The sequence below is a fragment of the Hypanus sabinus genome, chromosome 18 (assembly GCF_030144855.1).
Source record: "Hypanus sabinus isolate sHypSab1 chromosome 18, sHypSab1.hap1, whole genome shotgun sequence".
NCBI classification, from domain to species: Eukaryota; Metazoa; Chordata; class Chondrichthyes; order Myliobatiformes; family Dasyatidae; genus Hypanus; species Hypanus sabinus.
Genome location: NC_082723.1, coordinates 26,259,899 through 26,281,406, shown reverse-complemented (window position 1 = coordinate 26,281,406; position 21,508 = coordinate 26,259,899). Strand labels below are relative to the sequence as shown.

Below are 21,508 nucleotides of genomic sequence, written 5' to 3'. Positions count from 1 at the left end.
CAGAAATCCCCCTGAGTCCACAATCCTGGCCCAAAGGCTGATCCATTTTCTCCATCTTCCAGCAAAAATCCTTCCCCTGCCAGGGATGAGGTCTTTGGAGCGTCTGATGGTGATTCTGTATGACTGGGTTTTTATGGTTTCTGGCCCCATGCAGTTGGGCTTAGTACCGTCCATGGCCAAATTAGTTCTAGACTCTTCCACGTAGGAAACATCTTCCCCCGATCCACCTTACCTCAGCATCTTCCATACTCCAATCCAGGCGCTCCAAGAAAGCAAACTGGCATCTGGCGATTAACAAAGGCAAACTCTCAGGTGTTTTTCACAATGAACTTTATCGTGCCACAATTAACATTGGTTGAGAAGCAAAGACCCTTATCTTTTCTTTCACAACAAGGTAAATTTCAGGATCGCAAATGACCATTGAAGATTTGCAGTGGGGATACCTAACAGATAATAAATATGTAGCTTGTAGTGATGTGCTACATACAGAGCTAGAGACGACACGCAGTCGGTAAGTCGTTTCGAGACTAGTTTATTCAAACTTCACGGCGCTGGCATTTAATCCCTAGTGCCCGCCCCCTCCAGGCGGAAATTACATCAGAGGTGCATTACCAAAGTCTCCCCCCACGCGCTGGCTATTTGTGAGCCGGTTCGCCTGCGCAGAAAGTGGGTCGCCACATAAACCACCCCAGAACCGGCGATACACCCCCCCCCCAATATCCACAGTCTGGATCAGCCTCTGTTTGGGAGGTCTGCCTCTGCGCCGCGGTGCCTGAACCTCGACCGGCTGCACCAAGTCCACATGGGCTGGTTTGAGTCGGTCCACCTTGAAAACCTCCTCTCTCCCCCCAATGTCCAGAATGTATGTGGACCCGTTGTTGTTGATCACCTTGAATGACCTCTTGTACGGCCGCTGTAGCGGTGCCCAGTGTCCGCCCCTTCATACAAACACAAACTTACAGTTCTGCAGGTCTTTGGGTACATGGGTCGGGGTCCGTCCGTGCTGTGAAGTTGGTATGGGGGCCAGGTTGCCGAGCCTTTCGCGTAGTCTGTCCAGGACTGCTGCGGGTTCTTCTTCTTGCCCCCTTGGGGCTGGTATGAACTCTCCCGGGATGGCCAGGGGCGCGCCGTACGCCAACTCGGCCGACGAGGCGTGCAGATCCTCTTTGGGCGCTGTACGAATTCCAAGCAGGACCCAGGGAAGCTCGTCCACCCAGTTAGGTCCTCTCAGGCGGGCCATGAGAGCCGACTTCAAGTGACGCTGGAAGCGTTCCACCAGTCCGTTCGACTGTGGGTGGTAGGCAGTTGTGTGGTGCAGCTGCGTTCCCAACAGGCTGCCCACAGCCGACCACAGGCTGGAGGTGAACCGGGCGCCTCTGTCAGAGGTAATGTGGGCCGGTACCCTGAAGCGTGCTACCAGGTTGCGATCAGTGCTCGGGCGCAGGAATTGGCAGATGTGTCGGTGAGTGGGACCGCCTCTGGCCACCTCGTGAACCGGCCTACCATAGTTAGGAGGTACCGCGCTCCTCGGGACACTGGTAGGGGCCCACAATATCCACATGAATGTGGTCGAACCTCCGGCGGGTGGGTTCAAACTGCTGCGGCGGGGCTTTAGTGTGCCGCCGCACCTTGGCTGCTTGGCACTGCGTGCACGTTCTGGCCCATTCACTGACCTGCTTGCGAAGTCTGTGCCACACGAACTTGCTGGAGACCAGTCGGACGGTTGTCCTGATAGATGGGTGCACCAAGCTGTGTATAGAGTTGAAAACTCGCCGCCTCCAGGCTGCTGGGACGATGGGGCGAGGTTGGCCGGTAGCCATGTCGCACAGGACGGTCCTATCACCTGGGCCTACGAGAAAGTCCTGCGGCTGCAAACCTGAGACTGCGGTCCTGTAGTTGGGCATCTGGTCGTCTGCCTGCTGTGCCTCCGCCAGTGCTGCACAGTCCACCCCCAGGGACTGGGCCGGGACAGCTGGTCTGGAGAGTGCATCCGCCACGACGTTGTCCTTTCCCGAGTCATGCTGGATGTCCGTCGTGTACTCGGAAATGTAGGACAGATGTCACTGCTGGTGAGCCGACCAGGGATCGGACACCTTCATGAACGTGAAGGTCAACGGTTTGTGGTCCGTGAACGCGGTGAACGGCCTACCTTCTAAGAAGTACCTGAAATGCCGGATTGCCAGATACAGTGCCCACAGCTCCCGGTCGAAAGCACTGTACTTGAGTTCGGGTGGTTGTAGGTGCTTGCTGAAGAATGCCAGGGGTTGCCAGCGCCCCTCAACGAGCTGCTCCAGCACCCCACCGACTGCTGTGTTGGATGCGTCCGTGAGTGCGGTCGGAACGTCCATTCTGGGGTGCACCAGCATCGCGGCATCTGCCAAGGCTTCCTTCGCTTTAACAAAAGCTGCCGCAGCCTCCTCGTCCCAAGTAATGTACTTGCCTTTACCCGACATCAGGGTATACAAAGGGTGCATGATACGGGCTGCTGAGGGGAGGAAACGGTGGTAGAAGTTCATCATACCAACGAACACCTGCAGGCCTTTGACCGTGTTGGGCCGGGCAAAGTGGTGGATCGCGTCTACCTTGGCGGGCAAAGGTGTTGCCCTGTCTTTGGTAATCCTGTGGTCCAGGAAGTCGATGGTATCGAGACCGAACTGGCATATGGACAGGTTGATCGTGAGGCCAAAATCACTCAGGCAGGAGTAGAGCTGGCGGAGGTGGGACAGATGCTCCTGGCGACTACTGCTGGCTGTATGTATGTCATCTAAATAGATGAACGCAAAGTCCAGGTCGCGTCCCACCGCATCCATTAGCCGCCGGAACGTCTGTGCAGTATTCTTCAGGCCGAACGGCATTTGGAGGAACTCGAACAGGCCAAACGGGGTGATGATTGCTGCTTTGGGGATGTTTTCAGGGTGCACCGGGATTTGATGGTATCCCCAGACGAGGTCTACTTTGGAAAAGATTCTTGCCCCGTGCAGGTTTGTTGCAAAGTCCTGTGTGTGCGGCACGGGGTAGCGGTCTGGAGTTGTAGCCTCGTTCAGTCTGCGGTAGTCGCCACATGGTCTCCAACCCCCGGCTGCTTTGGGCACCATGTGCAGGGGGGAGGCCCATGGGCTGTCGGATCCCCAATTCCTCCATCCTCTTGAACTCCTCCTTCGCCAGCCAGAGCTTGTTTGGGGGGAGCCTTTGTGCGGGGGCGTGGAGGGGTGGTCCCTGGGTCGGAATGTGGTGCTGTACCCCGTGTCTGGGCATGGCTGCCGTGAACTATGGTGCCAGAATCGATGGAAAGTCCACCAGGGTTCTGGTGAATTTGTTGTCCGACAGCGTGATGGAGTCCAGGTGTGGGGCCGGCAACTTGGCTTCACCCAGGGAGAACGTCTGGAAAGTCTCGGCATGTACCAGTCTTTTCCCTTGCAAGTCAACCAGCAGGCTGTGAGCTCGCAAGAAGTCCGCCCCCAGGAGTGGTTGGGCCACTGCGGCCAGTGTGAAGTCCCACGTGAACCGGCTGGTGCCAAACTGCAGCTGCACTGTGCGGGTGCCTATGGTCCGTATCGTGCTGCCGTTTGCAGCCCTCAGGGTGGGTCCTGGCTTCCTGTTGCGGGTGTCATACCCCGTCGGGGGCAAGACGCTGATCTCCGCTCCGGGGTCGACCAAGGAGCGGTGTCCCGACTGTTTGTCCCAGACGTACAAGAGGCCATAGTCATTAGTGGCTGCTGGCCCTGGCCCTTGCAGGGCGGGCAACAACGGCGGGCTTCTGTGCCCCACCGCTGGTGGTAGAAACACCACTGTTCACTGTCCTCCTCACTCCTGCTTCTGTGTTGTGTGCACCCCCCTGCCGGGCCTGGTCTGGTCTGCTGTTGGGCGCGTGGCCTGGTAATCTGACCGACAGATGCCACGCTCTCCCTCTTGGCTTTCTACAGCACATCTGCCCGAGCCACCACCTTTCAGGGGTCGCTGAAATCTGCGTCGGCTAGCAGCAAAAGTATGTCCTCAGGCAGCTGCTCTAGGAACACCTGCTCAAACATGAGGCAGGGCTTGTGTCCGTCAGCCAGGGCCAGCATCTCATTTATCAATGCTGACGGCGGTCTGTCTCCCAAACCGTCCAGGTGAAGCAGGCGGGCACCCTGCTCACGCCGTGAGAAGCCAAAGGTCCCAATGAGCAGCGCCTTGAATGCTTCATATTTGCCTCCTTCCGGGGGCGACTGTATGAAATCCGCAATCTGGGCGGCCGTCTCCTGGTCAAGGGCGCTCACCACATGGTAGTAACACATGGAATCAAAAGATAACTGCCAAATCTGGAACTGGGCTTCCACACGCGTGGTCACAGCGTCCAGAAAGTCGGCAGTTTGAGCGAAACTGCGTGAACAGGTCGTCTCTGGTCCAAATCCCGTTTGGACCGTCGGGGTCACCAGTGTAGCGATGTGCTATACGCAGCGCTGAAATAACGACACGCAGTCAGTAAGTTGTTTCGAGACTAGTTTACTCAAACTTCACGGCGCCGGCACTTAATCCCTAGCGCCCGCCCTCTCTGGGTGGAAATGACGTCAGAGGGGCATTACCAAAGTCTCCCCCCGCGCGCTGGCTATTTGTGAGCCTGCGCAGAAAATGGGTCGCCACAAGCTACTCTTCGTCAAAAATAATCATGAGGACTGTGGCCAATCAAACTGTTTGTATCGTTGATGTGAAATTTAAATACAGTAGATAAAATAGACTGTTCCACTTCTTTCATGTTCTCGATATTTATTGCTTATTTATTTATTATTATTATTTCTTTCCTTTTGTATTTGCACACTTTGTGTCTTGTGCACACTGATAGAATGCCCCAAGAATAATACGCTAGAATATAGGCCCTTCAGCCCACAATGTTATGCTGACCCTTAACCTCCTCTGAGTTTCATTGATTCTACTATGGTTATTATTCTATTATGGTCTTACTGAGTATGTCCGCAAGACATATATGTTGGCGTGTATGTACTTCTTTAATAAATTTACTTTGAACTTTATAAACCAACCTGACTTTAGATTCAGCACAGTATGTCAGTTTACATCATAGAAATATAGAAACATAGAAAACCTACAGCACAATACAGGCCCTTCAGCCCACAAAGCTGTGCCAAACTTAGAATTTACCTAGGGTTACCCATAGCCCTCTATTTTTGTAAGCTCCATGTACCTGTCCAGGAGTCTCTTAAAAGACCCTATCGTATCCACCTCCACCACCGTTGCTGGCAGCCCATTCCACACACTCACCACTCTCTGCATAAAAAAACTTACCCCGGACATCTCCTCTGTACCTACTCCCCAGCACCTTTAAACTGCACCCTCTTGTGCTAGCTATTTCAGCCTTGGGAAAAAGGCCTCTGACTATCCGCATGATCAATGCCTCTCATCATCTTATACACCTCCATCAGGTCACCTCGCATCCTCCGTCGCTCCAAGGAGAAAAGGCCAAGTTCACTCAGCCTATTCTCATAAGGCATGCTCCCCAATCCAGGCAACATCCTTGTAAATCTCCTCTGCCCCCTTTCTCTCATATTCTCATTTAAGCCATGAAGATGGATTGGAGTGCATGCCTTATGAGGATAGGTTGAGCAAATATTGGCTTTTTGCTTTGGAGCGAAGGAGGATAAGGGGTGACTTGATAGGGGTGTATAAGCTGATAAGATAGATCAAGTGGATAGTCAGACTTTTCCCAAGGTGGAAATTTCTAACACAAAAAGGCATAATTTCAAGCTGATTGCAGAAAAAATATAATGAGGATGTCAGAAATAGTTATTTTTTTACGCAGAGGGCGGTGGATGCGTGAAATGTTTGCCAAGAGTGGTGGTGGAGGCAGATACGCTAGGGAGGGACATTTAAGAGATTCTTGGATAGGCACATGGAGGATAGATACATGGAGGGCTATGTGGAAGGGAAGGGTTAAATTGATTTTAGAGTAAGTTAGAAAGCCGGCACAAGATTGTGGGCTGAAGGGCCTGTACTGTGCATTAGTTTTCTATATAGGACTCACTATGATCTTTTGTAAAGGGGGAGGTCATTTATTCAAACCTGTCTGCTTTCAGACATGTTACACGTGGAACGTAATAGCATTCTTCTGATGTCAACTGATACCCTGGACATAGACACTGGGCGGCTCCAGGAACATTTGACATGAATATGTGTGATGAATTCAAAACTCCAAAACAAAGAACAGGAAAGACTACAGCACAGTACAGACCCACAATGTTGTAGAAACATAGAAAACCAACAGCACAATACAGGCTGAACATGTCTACCTTAGAAATTACTAGGGTTACCCATAGCCCTCTATTTTTCTGAGCTCCATGTACCTATCCAAAAGTCTCTTAAAAGACCCAATTGTATCTGCCTCCACCACCATTGCTAGCAGCCCATTCCACACACTCACCACTCTCTGTGTAAAAACAACTTACCCCTGACATCTCCTCTGTACCTACTCCCCAGCACCTTAACCCTGTGTCCTCTTGTGGCAACCACTTCAGCCCTGGGAAAAAGCCTCTGACTATCCACACGATCAATGCCCCTCATCATCTTATACATCTCTATCAGGTCACCTCTCATCCTCTGTCGCTCCAAGGAGAAAAGGCCGAGTTCACACAACCTGTTTTCATAAGGCATGCTCCCCAATCCAGGCAATGTCCTTGTAAACCCTGTGTTGACCTTATTTTCATGGAACAGAACAATACGCTAGAGTACAGGCCCTTCAGCTCACAATGTTGTGCTGACCCTTTAACCTACTCTAAAATCAATCTCCTGCATAGCCCTCCATTTTTCTATCATCCATGTGCCTCACTAAGAGTCTCTGAAATGCCCTTAATGTATCTGCCTCTATCACCACCCTGGCAATGTGTTCCACTCACTCACCTCTCTCTGTGTATAAAACCTATCTCTGACATCCCCTATACTTTCTTTCAATGACCTTAAAATTATGCCCCTCATGTTAGCCATCTCTGCCCTGGGAAAATCTCTCTGGCTGTCCACTCTATCTATGCCTCTTATCTTGTACACCTTAATCAAGTCACCTCTCGTCATCCTCCACTCCAAAGAGAAAAGCTCAATCTATCCTCACAAGACATGCTCCCTAATCCAGACAGCATCCTATTAAATCTCCTCTGCACCCTCTCTAAAGCTTCCTCACCCTTCCTGTATGGAGTGAGCAGAGCAGAACACAATATTCCAAGTGTGGTCTAACCAGGGTTTTATAGATCTGCAATATTACCTTGAACTCAAGTTCCTGACCAACGAATCCCAACACATCATATGCCTTCTTAACAACCCTATCAATGTGTGCAGCGACTTAGAGGGATCTTTGGATGGGAAACTCTTCCACCTTATAGCCTTCTCTAAGATCAAGCTAGCCCTTACCTCTCTCATACCGTACTTCTCCAGTTTTCTGACATCCCCGTGCCACTGATCAAAGAAAATTACAAGTGACAGAGAATAAGCTTAAATCTGACAAATGAAATTTTGCTGTTGTATGTAAAACAATGAAAAATACTGTTCGATTCAATAAGTGATGTTGTTCTCAATCTCAGGTCACAGCAAGAGTGTGGAGACCGTGGCCTTTAGCAATGACTCACAGGTGCTTGCGTCTGCAGGCTGGGACTACACGGTCATCCTGTGGGAGCCGAAGGTTAGTGGGGCCTCCCACCATTCAGTACCCAATCTCTCAAGTTCAAGTTTATTGTCATCTGACTGTACATATATACAACGTACATCACAATTGAGTTTCTGAATGACAGCCAATCAGCTGATTGATAAGTGTCCAAGCATTTGGAGGACACACCATGGCTAGCAGTGAACTGATGATATCTCCTCATCGGGAGACAAAACTTTTGCAAGTAAATTACCAAGATTGGGGAATAACTCAACTCAACCATATATAACCAAACAAAACAGTGTCCCTCTGAACCACAGTGCACCCATATTACATATATCACACACCATGCATAAAACAAGATATTACCACAAATAAATTAATAAAATATAATTCAAAATGCATGTAGTGTGCAGCACAGGTAAACAGCAAGCAGCTCGCTGTCCTGGTGATGAGACCTCGGTGGTGGCAGGGTATTCATTAGTCTCACAGCCTGAGGGAAGAAGCTGTTACCCAGTCTGGCAGTCCTCGTCCTGATGCTCCTGAACCTCCTTCCTGACGGTAGTGGGTCAAAGAGATTGTGGGATGGGTGGTGGGGTTCCTCATCAATATTTCAGGCCCTTACTCTGCAACGTTTGTGGCAAATGTCCCAAATAGGGAGGAAGGGAGACCCTGGAGATCCCCTCAGCAGATTTTTACTCTCATCTGTAGAGTCTGCCAGTGCGATACTCCCATAACACATCTATCAATCTGCCCCTTATCCCACCCTGTCATTTTATCACTGATTTGGGATGCTTCAGGCCCTTTGTTTATAACACTTTGGTAAATGTGGAGGCCAAGTCACTGGGTATACTTAAAGTGGAAGCTGATAGTTTCTTAATTAGTCAGGGTGTGTAAGGTCACGGAGAGAAGGCAGAAGAATGGGGTTGAGAGAGAAAATCAAGATCAAATGGCAGAGCAGGCTTGATGGGCTGAATGGCTTCATTCTGCTCCAGTGCTGAATGATCCATGGGAAAGACCTAAAAAGGGAATGAGGGGCAACTTTTTCACAGAGAGGGTGGTCTTTCTTTGGAATGTGTTGCCCAGAGAAGTGATAAGAGTTAGCATGGAGCAGTTGGGCCAAAGGGTCTGTTTTCTGTGCTCCAATTGAGCATTGTTAATGTGGCAAAGTGCAAAGACATAAAATTATTATAAGTTACAGAAATAAATACATGGTATCAAGGTAGCGTTCACGGATTCATGGACCGTCCAGAGATCTGATGGGAAGAAGCATTGAGTGTGGGTCTTCAGGCTCCCGTACCTCCTCCCTGATGGTAGTGATGAAGACATGTCCAGGATTCTCAGTGTCCTTAATATTGAATGCCATCTTCTCAAGGCATCGAGTTTTGAAGCTGTCCTCAATGACAGGGAGGTCTGTGCCTGTGATGAAGCTAGCTGACAAACCATCTGCAGTCTCTTGTGATCCTGCGCACTGGACCCTCCATGCCAGACAGTGATGCATCCAGTCAGCGTGATCTCTACTGAAATTCATAAAGAGTCTCTAATGACATACCAAACCTCCTCAAACTCCTCATGAAGCACAAACGCTCTTGCGCCTTCTTCCTGGTTATATCAGAGGATAGATCCTCTGAGATGTAGACACCCAGGAACTTGAAGCTATTCACGCTTTCCACAGCTGACCCCTCAACAAGGACAGTTCTCATGACTTACCCTTCCCGAAGTCCCCAGTCAACTCCTTGGTCTTGCTGACATTGAGTGCATGGTTGTTGCGACACCACTCATCAAAATCAGCCTACCTTCCTCCTGTACAGCTTCTCATTGATATGTGGGATTTCACCCATGTCATTGATAAATTTATAGATGCCTTTTGAGAAGTGCCTGGCCAAACAGTCACGAGTGTGGAAGGAGCAGAGCAAAGGGCTAAGCACACATCCTTGAGGTGTGCCAGCGCTGATAGTCAGGGACAATGTTCCCTCCACACTTTTTTAACAGCGGCAAGGTCCAAACCTTGCGCCGAGCAGGAAATTTTTACATGGCCTGAAAACTGAGCAGCACTTTAAATATGTCAACAATGAATATTTAGAATGAGGATTGAAAAGTCATACATTTAATTTTATAAGCGCTTTCCTAGTGGCATCCAGTTGCAGCTGTGCAGCAAACCAAGGCCGTGTACGCGGGCGCACAGCTTCGAGGGAACAGTGATCAGGGGTGCAGGAGATGATGTTACTCATTTGCACTGACTGTGGTCTCCCATACGCCAGATAGAGTGCTCGCTGTTTCCTGCAGGAGTACTCCGCTCTGAGATCCCGCCACTCCATAAAAGCTTTTCTAGAGGGAGGTAACACGAGGAAATTTGCAGATGCTGGAAATTCAAACAACACACACAAAATGCTGGTGAAACACAGCAGACCATATACCGGCTGGGTAGCTTCCAACCTGATGGCATGAACATTGACTTCTCTAACTTCCGTTAATGCCCCTCCTCCCCTTCTTACCCCGTCCCTGACATATTTAGTTGTTTGCCTGTTCTCCATCTCCCTCTGGTGCTCCCCTCCCCTCCTTTCTTTCTCCTGAGGCCTCCTGTCCCATGATCCTTTCCCTTCTCCAGCTCTGTATCACTTTTGCCCATCACCTTTCCAGCTCTCAGCTTCATCCCACCCCCTCCAGTCTTCTCCTATTATTTCACATTTCCCCCTCCCCCCACTACTTTCAAATCTCTTACTATCTTCCCTTTCAGTTAGTCCTGACGAAGGGTCTCGGCCCGAAACGTCAACCGTGCTTCTCCCTATAGATGCTGCCTGGCCTGCTGTGTTCCACCAGCGTTTTGTGTGTGTTGTTCTAGAGGGAGGTGATGGGGTTTGAATTTGATCGGGTACTCCACAATGGAAGACAATAGTTGATCAGCGACTATGTGAACACTTCACTTACAATTGTCATTGGTTTGCAAAACAACCCTAGCTTTTGACAGGGTTCAATTCCTGACAGTGACACAATAGTGTAGCCGCCAGCGTGACGATAAAACGACAGTAACCGGGTTCAATCCCGCTGCTGTCTCTAAGGAGTTTCTATGTTCTCCCCATGGCCATGTGGGTTTCCTCCAGGTGCTCTGGTTTCCTCCCACATTCTAAACACACACAGGTTAGTAGGTTAATTGGTCACATGGGTGCAATCAGGCAGTGCAGAAACATTCTCCCAGAAGGGCTTGTTGCTTTAAATTCTAAATAATGCATGAAGTCAGAAATGAACAGCAGTGTGTAGGAGGCGGTTATGTTTCGTAACTTTAAAGCATTAAACTAATTCAAAGGAAGACACGGGGATCCGAAATGTGAGTCTAACTTTGTATCTGCTCTAAACGAGGCATGCATGTTTCACTTGGTAGCATCATGGGACATGCAATTCACATATTTATACATATAAACCAAAATAAATTATTTAAACAAACAAGAATGTTTGAGCAACCAATATATATACAATATATTACTGAAACATTAAATACACAACTGAAAGGGTCCCAGAAACAACGGTGACGGGAGTGTACGGGCGCGGTGGGAGCGGCTGGCTGCCCGCCGGACTCACTGACTCAGTGGATTATTTACTCAGTAATCCCAGCCAGCCTTCTCTCGAATTTGTAATGACCTGTGTGCACAATCTAGTGCTGTACAATTGTTTTGCCCAGTGGTAACGACATGTGCACACCGAATAATTTCTTCCAAAGAAAAGTATATAAGTAAGCCAATTCTAAAATCTGCAGACAAATCATCGCAAACTCCACGTTGTCAACACCGTCCGCATCAGAAACCGGAAAAAGAAATGTGATGGCGTCCGATCCTGAAATATTCTGAACATGTCAACGAGATGGAGGGCGACAGGCTTTTGAGCGCAGTTTAAAGTAGATGTGTGCGTACGCACAGGCGCACACCTTAGAGGGAGCATTGATCCCAGCTGACTCAGGTAGGGTGGGAGGGAGAAGGCACCCGGAAATGCCAGGAAAAGATGCCCACAGCCCCGGAGCAACAGTTCCCTCCCATTCCCATCCACCCCCTCCCCCCCCCAAAAAAAGCTCATTCGTATTTACAGAATGTCCATAAATTGGGTGTTTGTAACCCCGGGAGGACTGGTTTTTATTTAGTCTCACTTTGTGACTATGGGCAGCACGGTAATGTAGTGGTTCGCACAACCCTGGGACGGAGCACACTCTCCCCGTTCCCTCCCACGGTCCAAAGTTGCAATTGGGCAGCGCGGGCTGGTTGGACGGGAAGGACTCGTTACCGCGCTGCTTCAAACACAGCACAAATTCCTTCAACACCTTTACAGAGACCAATTCGGAGAATATTTTATTCATATTACATGGGACCTTGGGATCTTTCTCTGGGACGTTTTGGAAATTGAACTAGGCAATTTGGTTTTCATTCTAAACCCTCGAGGGTATGATTTCGCACGTTGTATCAACTCAAGCGGCACAGTGACGTTAAAGTAATAGATACTTTGAATTGGCTCGCCTGATAAGAGGAACGAGATTGTGTAATAAACAGCTATGAGGTTAATGCTTTACTGACTCTGCCCCAGTCAAAGTTCAAAGCAAATTGTATTCACAAAGTACATATATGTCACCGTATACAAAACTAAGGTTCATTGAATAACTGTAAAGTAATTAAAGTTTTCTCGTTAAGCAGCTAGGTCAACTCTTGAAGAAACTCTTGGGGCATCACAACGTCATCAAAACCTGCGCGTTTTCACACCATGGAGAATACTTGGTGAGCTGACTTCCTGCAACCCGCTTCCCAGTACACCCACTGCATCTTTTAACCAAGTCAAAGCTGCAAGCCTTTAAATATCGGTGAAAGCGTGCAAGGGTTGAAGATATAACAATATAAACATTTTAAATAAGAAAATAGGTAATGAAAATCGCTACTGCATGGTGATGCAGCAGTCCGCGCAATCGCCAGGAACCCCTAGTCAGGGGTGGATTCACACCACCTTCTGCAGGGAGCTGCCCGTGGCTGTACGGGTTTCCTCTCACATATACAGGTCAGGGGTAGATTTGACACAAATGACGCTTTGCACAGGGTGTTTCGGTGTATGCACGATGAATAAAGCTAATCTTATTTCTACGGGATTGGGGATAGATGAAAGAATTGGAATTAAGACACAGCCGGTGTTTTAAGTGGTGCAATTCTGTCCACAGATCGGGCTCCAAGTTCACAAGTACACAGCAGTTCTGTCCACCAGCCCAAGGGCCAATCACTCATGAAGAATCTGCCCACGCTTCAGAAACTACACCCAGGGCCCAGAATTAATCAGGCCAAAAATAAGACATGAAAAAATAGAAATCCTGCAATTAAAATGCCTTATGCACATCTGAAAGACTAAGCCACATTTTCATAAAACTATAAGACTGTAAGATATAGGAACAGCATTAGGCCATTTGGCCCATCGAGTCTGCTCTGCATTTCATCATGGCTCCCTCTCAGCCTCAATCTCTTGCCTTCTCCCGGAATCCCTTCATGCCCTGACCAATCAAGAATCTATCAACCTCTGCCTTAAGTAGAGTACATGGTTCATTGTCCGCTCAGAAATCTAATAGCGGTGGGAAACATGCTGTTCTTAAAACATTGGGTAGGCGTCTTCAGGCTCCTGTACCTCCTCCTTGATGAGAAAAGGACATTTCTGGGTGATAGGAATCCTTAATGATAGATGCTGCATTTTTGAGGCCTTGCCTTTTGAAGATTGCAGCATTTACAACAACTTTTTACAATACTGAAATTCTTACTTTCCAGGTAGCCATGAAACCAAGAGAGAAAGGAATGGCAGCACAATCCTCAAGCCCCAAGTCCCTCCCCTCGCACAAAAAAATGAACAAAAATGTAACAGGCACATCGACTCCCAAGTCCCCCTCTCCCCCCCACAAAAAAAACAAACAAAAACAGAACAGGCACACCGAGCCCCCAAATCCCCCCTCCTGACCGGGAGATATGTGACCTCTTCCGGTCAAGATGGCGCCTCAAAACAAAGCTCATTCAGTCGACATCTTCTAGATCAGTGATTCCCAATAGCAATGGTATCGCCCCCCCCCCCACCCACCCAAGGGTGTGGTTACATGTCCAAAGGCGGCGTTAGGGGAAATAGAAGTCATCGGGGGGGGGGGGGGAGGTGTTCAGGATTTTTTGGGGGGGGTGATGATAAGCAGCACACTAACTTGAAGCACGAGATCTGAATGACCGCGTCAACTGGCTGGCGACGTCAACATCCAATAGGCATTCCCTGTTTGTGTTAATTTTTTTACTTTAATTTAGCCCTGTAAATAATGGATAAATATGTACAGCATGATCCCTATGAGTCTGACGGAGGTGAAGCCTTGATTCTAATCTGGCTAGGAAACAGAAACTACAGAAAGTGTGTCAATACAATGTCACATACCTGGAGTATGATTTTATTTGATTCCCGTCAGATCAGTGACACCCCATGTGTCTTATTTGTAATACTGTACTGTCTAATGAAGCCATGAAACCAGCAATATTGCAGGAACACTTCCATAAAGGACACGCTGAAAAGGCTACTTATGGTATTACTGAGTTCTAGAGGATGAAAGAATCATTTGAAAAGCATTGTCCACTCAAATCATTTGCCAAGAAAGCTAAAAATGACCTTGATAGTGGTCTCATTGCTTATGACATTTCTAAAATGATAGAAAAGTGTGGAAAACCTCATACAATTGGTGAAAGATTAATAATACCTGTTGCATCAGAAGTGCTCGCCACTGTTCTCAAAATGGATCCCAGTATTTTAAAATCAATTCCTCAAAGTAATAATTCTGTAACTCGTCATACTGACGAAATGAGTGAAGACATTGAGTACCAACCATGCACAGAGTTACAAAAAACAGAATTTGGGATACAACTGGACGAATCATTTGTGCAAGACAAGAAGACTTTGCTATTGACATATGTATGGCTTATCAAAAATGGAAAAATTTATGAAGGGATTCTCTTTTGTAAAAAGTTAAAAACAAATATCAATAGCAAACCAATCTACGACAAGCTCAAAATGTATATTGAGTATAAAATTGGAACATGATTTCTTGTGCCACAAATGGAGCACCATATAATGACAGGTTGCCATGCCGGTTTAGTGGCATTTATGAAAAAAGAAATTCCGAGTCTGTGTGCAATCCATTGTGTAATTCATTGTCAACATCTCAGAGCTAAAAACTGCAGCCAATGATTTCTATCAAGCATGACTCTTGTAATATCTGTTATCAACAAAATTAAAGCTCATCCATTAAATAGCAAAATATTTCACCAGTTTTGCCAAGATAACAATGAATTTTGAATGCTTGCTTCTTCACACTGCCGTGCGTTGGCTGTCAAAAGGCTGCAGCTTAAAACGTTTCTTTGATCTTTTTGACACTGCCGTTGAATTTTTGCTCAAAGTCAACAAGAGCTTGGGAAACAACATTGAACTTCTGTGTGGAGATGTGCATACCTTAGCCAATCTGTATGACAAAATGAACATTCTAAATATGAAACTGCAGGGTGAGAATCTCAACTTAATCCAGGGAAAATTGCAGAGTCCACCTTTACTAGAAAATTGGAAATAAATAAGCAGAACATTGGGAGAAGAATGTTACTGAATGTTTTCTCTGGTGAGATCGCTTTGCTATGGAGAGGGGAGACTGTCTTTTTATCACTGGTGAGATCGCTCTGCTACAGAGAGGGAGAATGTGAGAATGTTGCCCAGGTTTTCTGCATTTTGGATGTGGACTTGGACTGTGGACATTTTTTTCAGTCTTATGGGGTTTTTTTTGTATTCTGTTTTTCTCCCTATCTTTCATTTTGTTTTGTTTTTGGGAGAAGGGAGATTTGGTGGTCAACGTGCCTGTTCAGTTTTTGTTCATTTTTTTGTGCAAGGGGGAGGGATTTGGGGGTCGATGATCATGCTGCCATTCTTTTCTTTTGTGGTTATCTGGAGAAGAAGAATTTCAAAGTTGTATACTTTGATAATAAATGAACCTTTGATTTAAGAGAAGTTTGGATAAGTACGTGGTTGGAAGGGGTACGGAGGGTTATGGTTCAAGTGCGGGATCATTGAGATTATTCAGAATAACAGCTCAGTACAGACTAGCTCAAAGTACAAAATTCAAAGTACATATATGTCACCATACACGACTCTGAGATTCATTTTCCTGCAAGCAAGTCTATAGAACAGGAACTATAGCAGGATCAATGAAAGATCAACCAGAGTACAGAAGAGTGCACTGTTCAAATGCATACATAAATAAATAGCAATAAATAACAAGAACATGAGATTTTGAGATAAAGAGTCCTTGAAAGTGAGATCATTGGTTGTGGGAACATCTCAATGGATGGGCAAGTGAGTGTAGTTATCACTTTTGGTTGTGGGGTAGTAACTGTTCTTGGACCTGGTGGTGAGAGTCCTGAGGCTCTTGTACCTTCCATCTGATGGCAGCAGCGAGGAAAGAGCATGGCCTGGGTGGGGAGTGTCTCAGATGAGGGAAGATGGGAAGTATGGCCTGTTTCTGTGTTGTAGTGCTCTATGACTCAGTTTTCAGGGCCAGGGAGCATGTTTGAGTAAACAATTGTTCTCCTTGTTCAGGCCACTGGATCCTGGGATTTTAAAGTAATCCTCTGGGGTTTACAAAGCACGCGTCAAGTGATTCTGCATGGCCACACAGGCAACATCAGTTGTGTTGCCTTCTCTAACGTTGGGATGCTGGTAAGATGAACTGTACGATTCAGTAGAAACAACAGATATTAGAACAAGTAGACACACTCTCACCTGCACAATGGCTGAAGCCAATGTGTGCTGTGGTTCCAATACAAGCCAGGCTACTTTAGAACAACACACACAAAATGCTGGTGGAACACAGCAGGCCAGGCAGCATCTATAGGGAGAAACGCTGTCGACGTTTCGGGCCGAGACCCGTCGTCAGGAAAGATAGTAAGAGATTTGAAAGTAGGAGGGGGAGGGAGAAATGCAAAATGATAGGGGAAGACCGGAGGGGGTGGGATGAAGCTAAGAGCTGGAAAGGTGATTGGCAAAAGTGATACAGAGCTGGAGAAGGGAAAGGATCATGGGACGGGAGGCCTCGGGAGAAAGAAAGGGGGAGGGGAGCACCAGAGGGAGATGGAGAACAGGCAGAGTGATGGGCAGAGAGAGAGATAAAAAGCAAACAACCAAATATGTCGGGGATGGGGTAAGAAGGGGAGGAGGGGCATTAACGGAAGTTAGAGAAGTCAATGTTCATGCCATCAGGTTACATCAGGCTACTTTAGTCTAGGTTTTAAAGAGAACAGTTGCCTAGCAACATCCCCCCTATCAATCTACTGAAATAAGCTGCTTTCACTAGGTATAAGAACAAGGATCTTGTTCTGAGGAAGGGTCTTGGCCAGAAACACAAACCGTTTAGCCTTTTCTGTGGATGCTCACTAGGTCTGCTGAGTTCCTCCAGCATTTTGTGTGTATTACTAAGAACAAGGACTGTCAGGCTGAGTAACAGCTTCTTCCCCCAGGCTGTGAGATTTCTGAACACCCTGCTACCACCCAGTCCACGCCAGCAGTTTTATTATTTATTTATTTAGAAATACAATGCAGAACAGGCCCTTCAGGACTGACAACTCATGACTTCCAGCAGCCCAGCTGTTTAACCCTAACCACGGGACAATTTGCAATGGCCAGTTATACCAACCAGGACAACTTTGGACTGTGAGATGAAACCAGGGCACCAGGAGGAAACCCACGCAAGTCACCAGGGGAACAGACAACCTCCTTTCAGACAGCACTGGAATTGAACTCCTACCTCCGAAGCCTCAAACTGCAACAGCGATGCACTAATACTGTTGTAAATTTAACTCTGAGTCATAAATGTACAGCTACTGATTTTTAAAAATTATCTATTAATATTATTTTATGTGTTGTATGTGATATATATGTATTGAATTTTGCACCTTGGTGCCTGAGGAACGTCGTTTCATTTAGCTGAATACAAGTGTACAGTTGAATGACAATAACCTTAAAGTTGCACTTTGAATATGATCAAGAAGGCAAATTAGGAAAAAAATATACGTGTTAGTTTAAAATACTTGAGTGAACTGCATCAAAACCGTATTCCATCTGAAGTATCCTTTCATAGGCTTCAGGTTCCTGGGATAAGACTGTGCGTGTATGGGATCCAAGGACTGGGATCCTGATCTTTCTCCTGGAAAAGCACAGCGACCGCCTCCTGGCCCTCTCCTTCTCTCTGGATGCAATTCTCCTGGTGACAGCGGCAGAAGATGGAACGGTAAGGTTGAAATGAAACTGAAATTCTTATGGTATGTAATCATCCAGGCTGACTAATTGTGATCTATCCAACCAGGTTCGTGTGTGGGATTGTGAAGAAGGACAATGTAAGCAGGTATTAGAGGTAACGCATTCCTGCCTGTGCTTTGGCTGGATTACAAACAGGAATAGCACTGGATGTCTAGAGTATTGTACACAGTACTTTGGAATGTTGTGCACATTTGTGGTCACCCTGTTAAAGGTAAGATATCTTCAGTCAGGAAAGGGCACAGAGAGATTTACAAGGATGCTGATGAAGGGTCTCAGCCTGGAATACAACTGCTTATTCCTCTCCAGAAAGGTTGCCTGACCTGCTGAGTTCCACAGCATCAAGTGTGTGAACTCTGGACTTCCAGCATCTCTTGTGTTTAGAAGGATGATATCTGGACTAGAGGCCCTGAGTGATAGCGAGAGGTTACCTCCGCTAGTTCTTTCATCCCTGGAGTACAGAAGAATGAGGGGTGACCTCGTACAATCATGAGGGCTGTGGATAAGGTGGATGGTCAATATCTTCTCCTCAAAGAGGGTGCAGATATAAGAGGGAAGAGATTTAAAAGAAACCTGAGGGGTTTCTTTACACAGAGACTATTGAGTACAAGGAACAGGCTGCCAGAGGAAGTGGTTGAGGGGATACAATTGTAACATTTAAGAGACATCTGGTTAAGTATGTAGAGGGGAAGGGTTTGGAGGTTTATAGGCTGAAACATGGGCAACTGGGACCAGGAGGGAAGATGCTGTGGTCTACATGGACCATTTGGGACAAAGGGTCTGTTTTGTGCTGTATAACACAAGTTGAAGCTGGTTTAATGGGGCAATACAGGCATTGACTGCTGGCCTGGAACAGATCTTCACTCACTTTTCATGATGGAAGTCAGAGAATTAAGTTAGGATTGGGGATGGCAAATCTTTTGATTCACTGAGATCCATCTGGGAAGAACATTTGCCATCCTCAAATGGACGGGCCTGTATGTACGTACGCAAAGTGGTCAGCTCTAAACTGCCCTGGGAACTGGCAAGAAGGCCACTCAGCTGTAGTGGCAAGTTCTGGATGGAAGGTCACTACCGCAGTCAGTCACACCCAAAATCCAGAAATCTATCTTCAGTACCCTGGCTGATGAAAGCCAGCATGCCAAACACTGCCTTCACCACTCTTTCAGAATCAGGTTTAATATCACTAGTGTATCTCACAGGAGATCCATTTCCAGACATTTTTATTTATTGATGGAGGTACAGCAAGGAATAGGCCTTTCCAGCCCTTTGAGTTATACCACCCAGCAATCCCCTAACTTAATCCTAGCCTAATCACAGAACAATTTATAATGACCAATTAATCTACCAACCAGACCGTGGGAGGAAACCCGTGTGATCACAGGGAGAACGTACAAACTCCTTATAGGCAGCGGTGGCTGCCAATGATATTTCAGTGAGAAAACAAATCTCACAGAAATATAGAAAATGAATGCTTCTTACATTAACTTCTTAAATGAAAACTGATTATAAGTTGCAATGTATCACAGATACTTGATAATTCTGGCATTCCTCACTGCCAGTGTGTTTTGAACATGGAGATACATTTTTAATGTTTACTTTTCTTTCTCTAGGGGAGACTGTACAATATCTCGAGTTGTCAATTTTTCTCTGTGGGGTCCATTCTGATTGCTGGAACCTATGAAGAACCATAACATAGACGACAAATCTATCAAGCCTGTTACCAAGATTTTAAAGTCAAAGCTTAAATAGTATTTTAAGATTTACCCAAGCTATGCCTCTTTAACATTGGACTAGGTTGGCATCAAGAATTAATAAAATATATAATGGCTCAGTTTTAAATTGAGCCAAGATTAATGGCTGAGGTTTAAATGTAAAATCTTACTATTTTGGGAGGCAGTGTTTCCAACTGGGTATTTGGAATTTTATCAGCATTGCTATGAAACGGTACAAATGAAACCCAGAAAGATTCCCAGGACTTATTCCCTATAGACAAATCACCAACTTTTGCTCATTGTTTCATTCGCTCTTATGAGATGCCTTTTTGTTTTGCCAGGACAAGCACTTGCTCTAAGCTCGAGATTCTGCAGATGCTGGAAATCTTGAGTGTCACACACGCAAAAGGCAGGAGGAACTCAGCAGCTATGGAGGGAAATAAACAGCCAACTTTTTGGGCTGAGAAGGTTCTGAGCTAACATCTCATCGTAGGACTGAGGTCCCATTACACTCTTGATTAGCAGTGTTGTTTTTCAGGGTGATGTTAAAGCAACTCACCACCAGGCTAAGTGAGCTTAAAGAAGTTAGCATTAGAACATAAACTATTAGGGAATTTAAAGCACCTGAAAAATAATAAATTACCAGAACTGAGCTTCAGTTGGAAATTGTAGATGTGTGGTAAATTGTAACACATTTGGATAGGTACATGGATGAGAGGGATTTGAAGGGCTCTGGTCTGGGTACAAGTCGGCAGAAAATCAGGCCAGCATGGACTAGATGAGCCTGTTTATGCTTTGCAACACTCCATGACATACATGTTAAGATTTAGAAATAGTTGACTAAATTGGCTGTCATTTCTGAAATTATTTTACAACGGTTACTTAAATGGCAGCTGCTGTAACCACATGATTTGAGGAAAATATCAGTTAGCTCATCATCAATAATTAGAAATTGCTGTGAGTTTTCAGTAAATGGTAACATGGCACACAAAAAAGATTGGTTTGATTTGATGTTGTTTTACAAAAGAGAAATCAGGATTGACAAATAAAGAGGAAACCAGTGAATCTGATATATTGAGACCTTCAATAACAAGCCCCACTAGAGGTTATGAAGGAAAATTAGAGAACAGATTTGGGTTAATGTACTGCCAGAGATTTGGGAGGAGATAGTGAATGCAAAGCAGCAGGATGCTGCCAGAATCAGTGCAGGGCTTGCATTTGTGCATTTTTCAATGCTACTAATCTCCCAGTTAATGGATGGGGATCAATTTCTTCAAAAGTTTATTACATTAAAACTCATATCTGGAGAAATGTGACAATTTGTGTAACACTATCACAGTACAAGCAACCCAGGTTCAATTCTGCCACTGAATGTAGGAGTTTGTATGCTTGCCCCATGACTGGGTGGGTTTTTGCCCACATTCTAAAAATGGACAGGTTAGTAGGTTTATTGGTCACATTCATGTAATTGGGCAATGCAGACTCATTGGGACTGAAGAGCCTGTTATCATGTTGTATCTCTAAATAAACCCTCATCTTCTATGGGGAATATCAGCTGCCTCAAATGGTTAAAGAACTACTCAATCACCATTGAACACGTCATTTATGGTTCTGCCATCAGGGAGGAGGTACAGGAGCCTCTGGACCCACACCACCAGGTTCAAGAACAGTTATTACCCCTCAACCATCAGGTTCTTGAACCAGAGTGGACAGCTTAACTCAACTTCACTCACCCCAGCACTGAATTGTCCCCACAACCTATGGACTCACGTTCAAGGACTCTTCATCTCATGTTCTCCATATTGCTTATTTATTATTTTAACTTTGTATTTGCCTTTTGCATATTAGT

General features: G+C 46.3%; 1 protein-coding gene across 1 annotated transcript; it reads left to right on the top strand.

Moving 5' to 3' along the window:
• The first annotated feature begins 324 nt into the window (after window positions 1–324).
• LOC132407241 (WD repeat-containing protein 38-like) lies at window positions 325–19,546 on the top strand. Its single transcript, XM_059993505.1, has 6 exons — window positions 325–394; window positions 7,557–7,654; window positions 12,292–12,372; window positions 16,232–16,351; window positions 17,769–17,918; window positions 17,994–19,546. Exons 1-6 carry the CDS (start codon window positions 325–327, stop codon window positions 18,264–18,266), a joined length of 792 nt encoding a protein of 263 aa, XP_059849488.1. The 3' UTR covers window positions 18,267–19,546.
• Window positions 19,547–21,508: the final 1,962 nt, after the last annotated feature.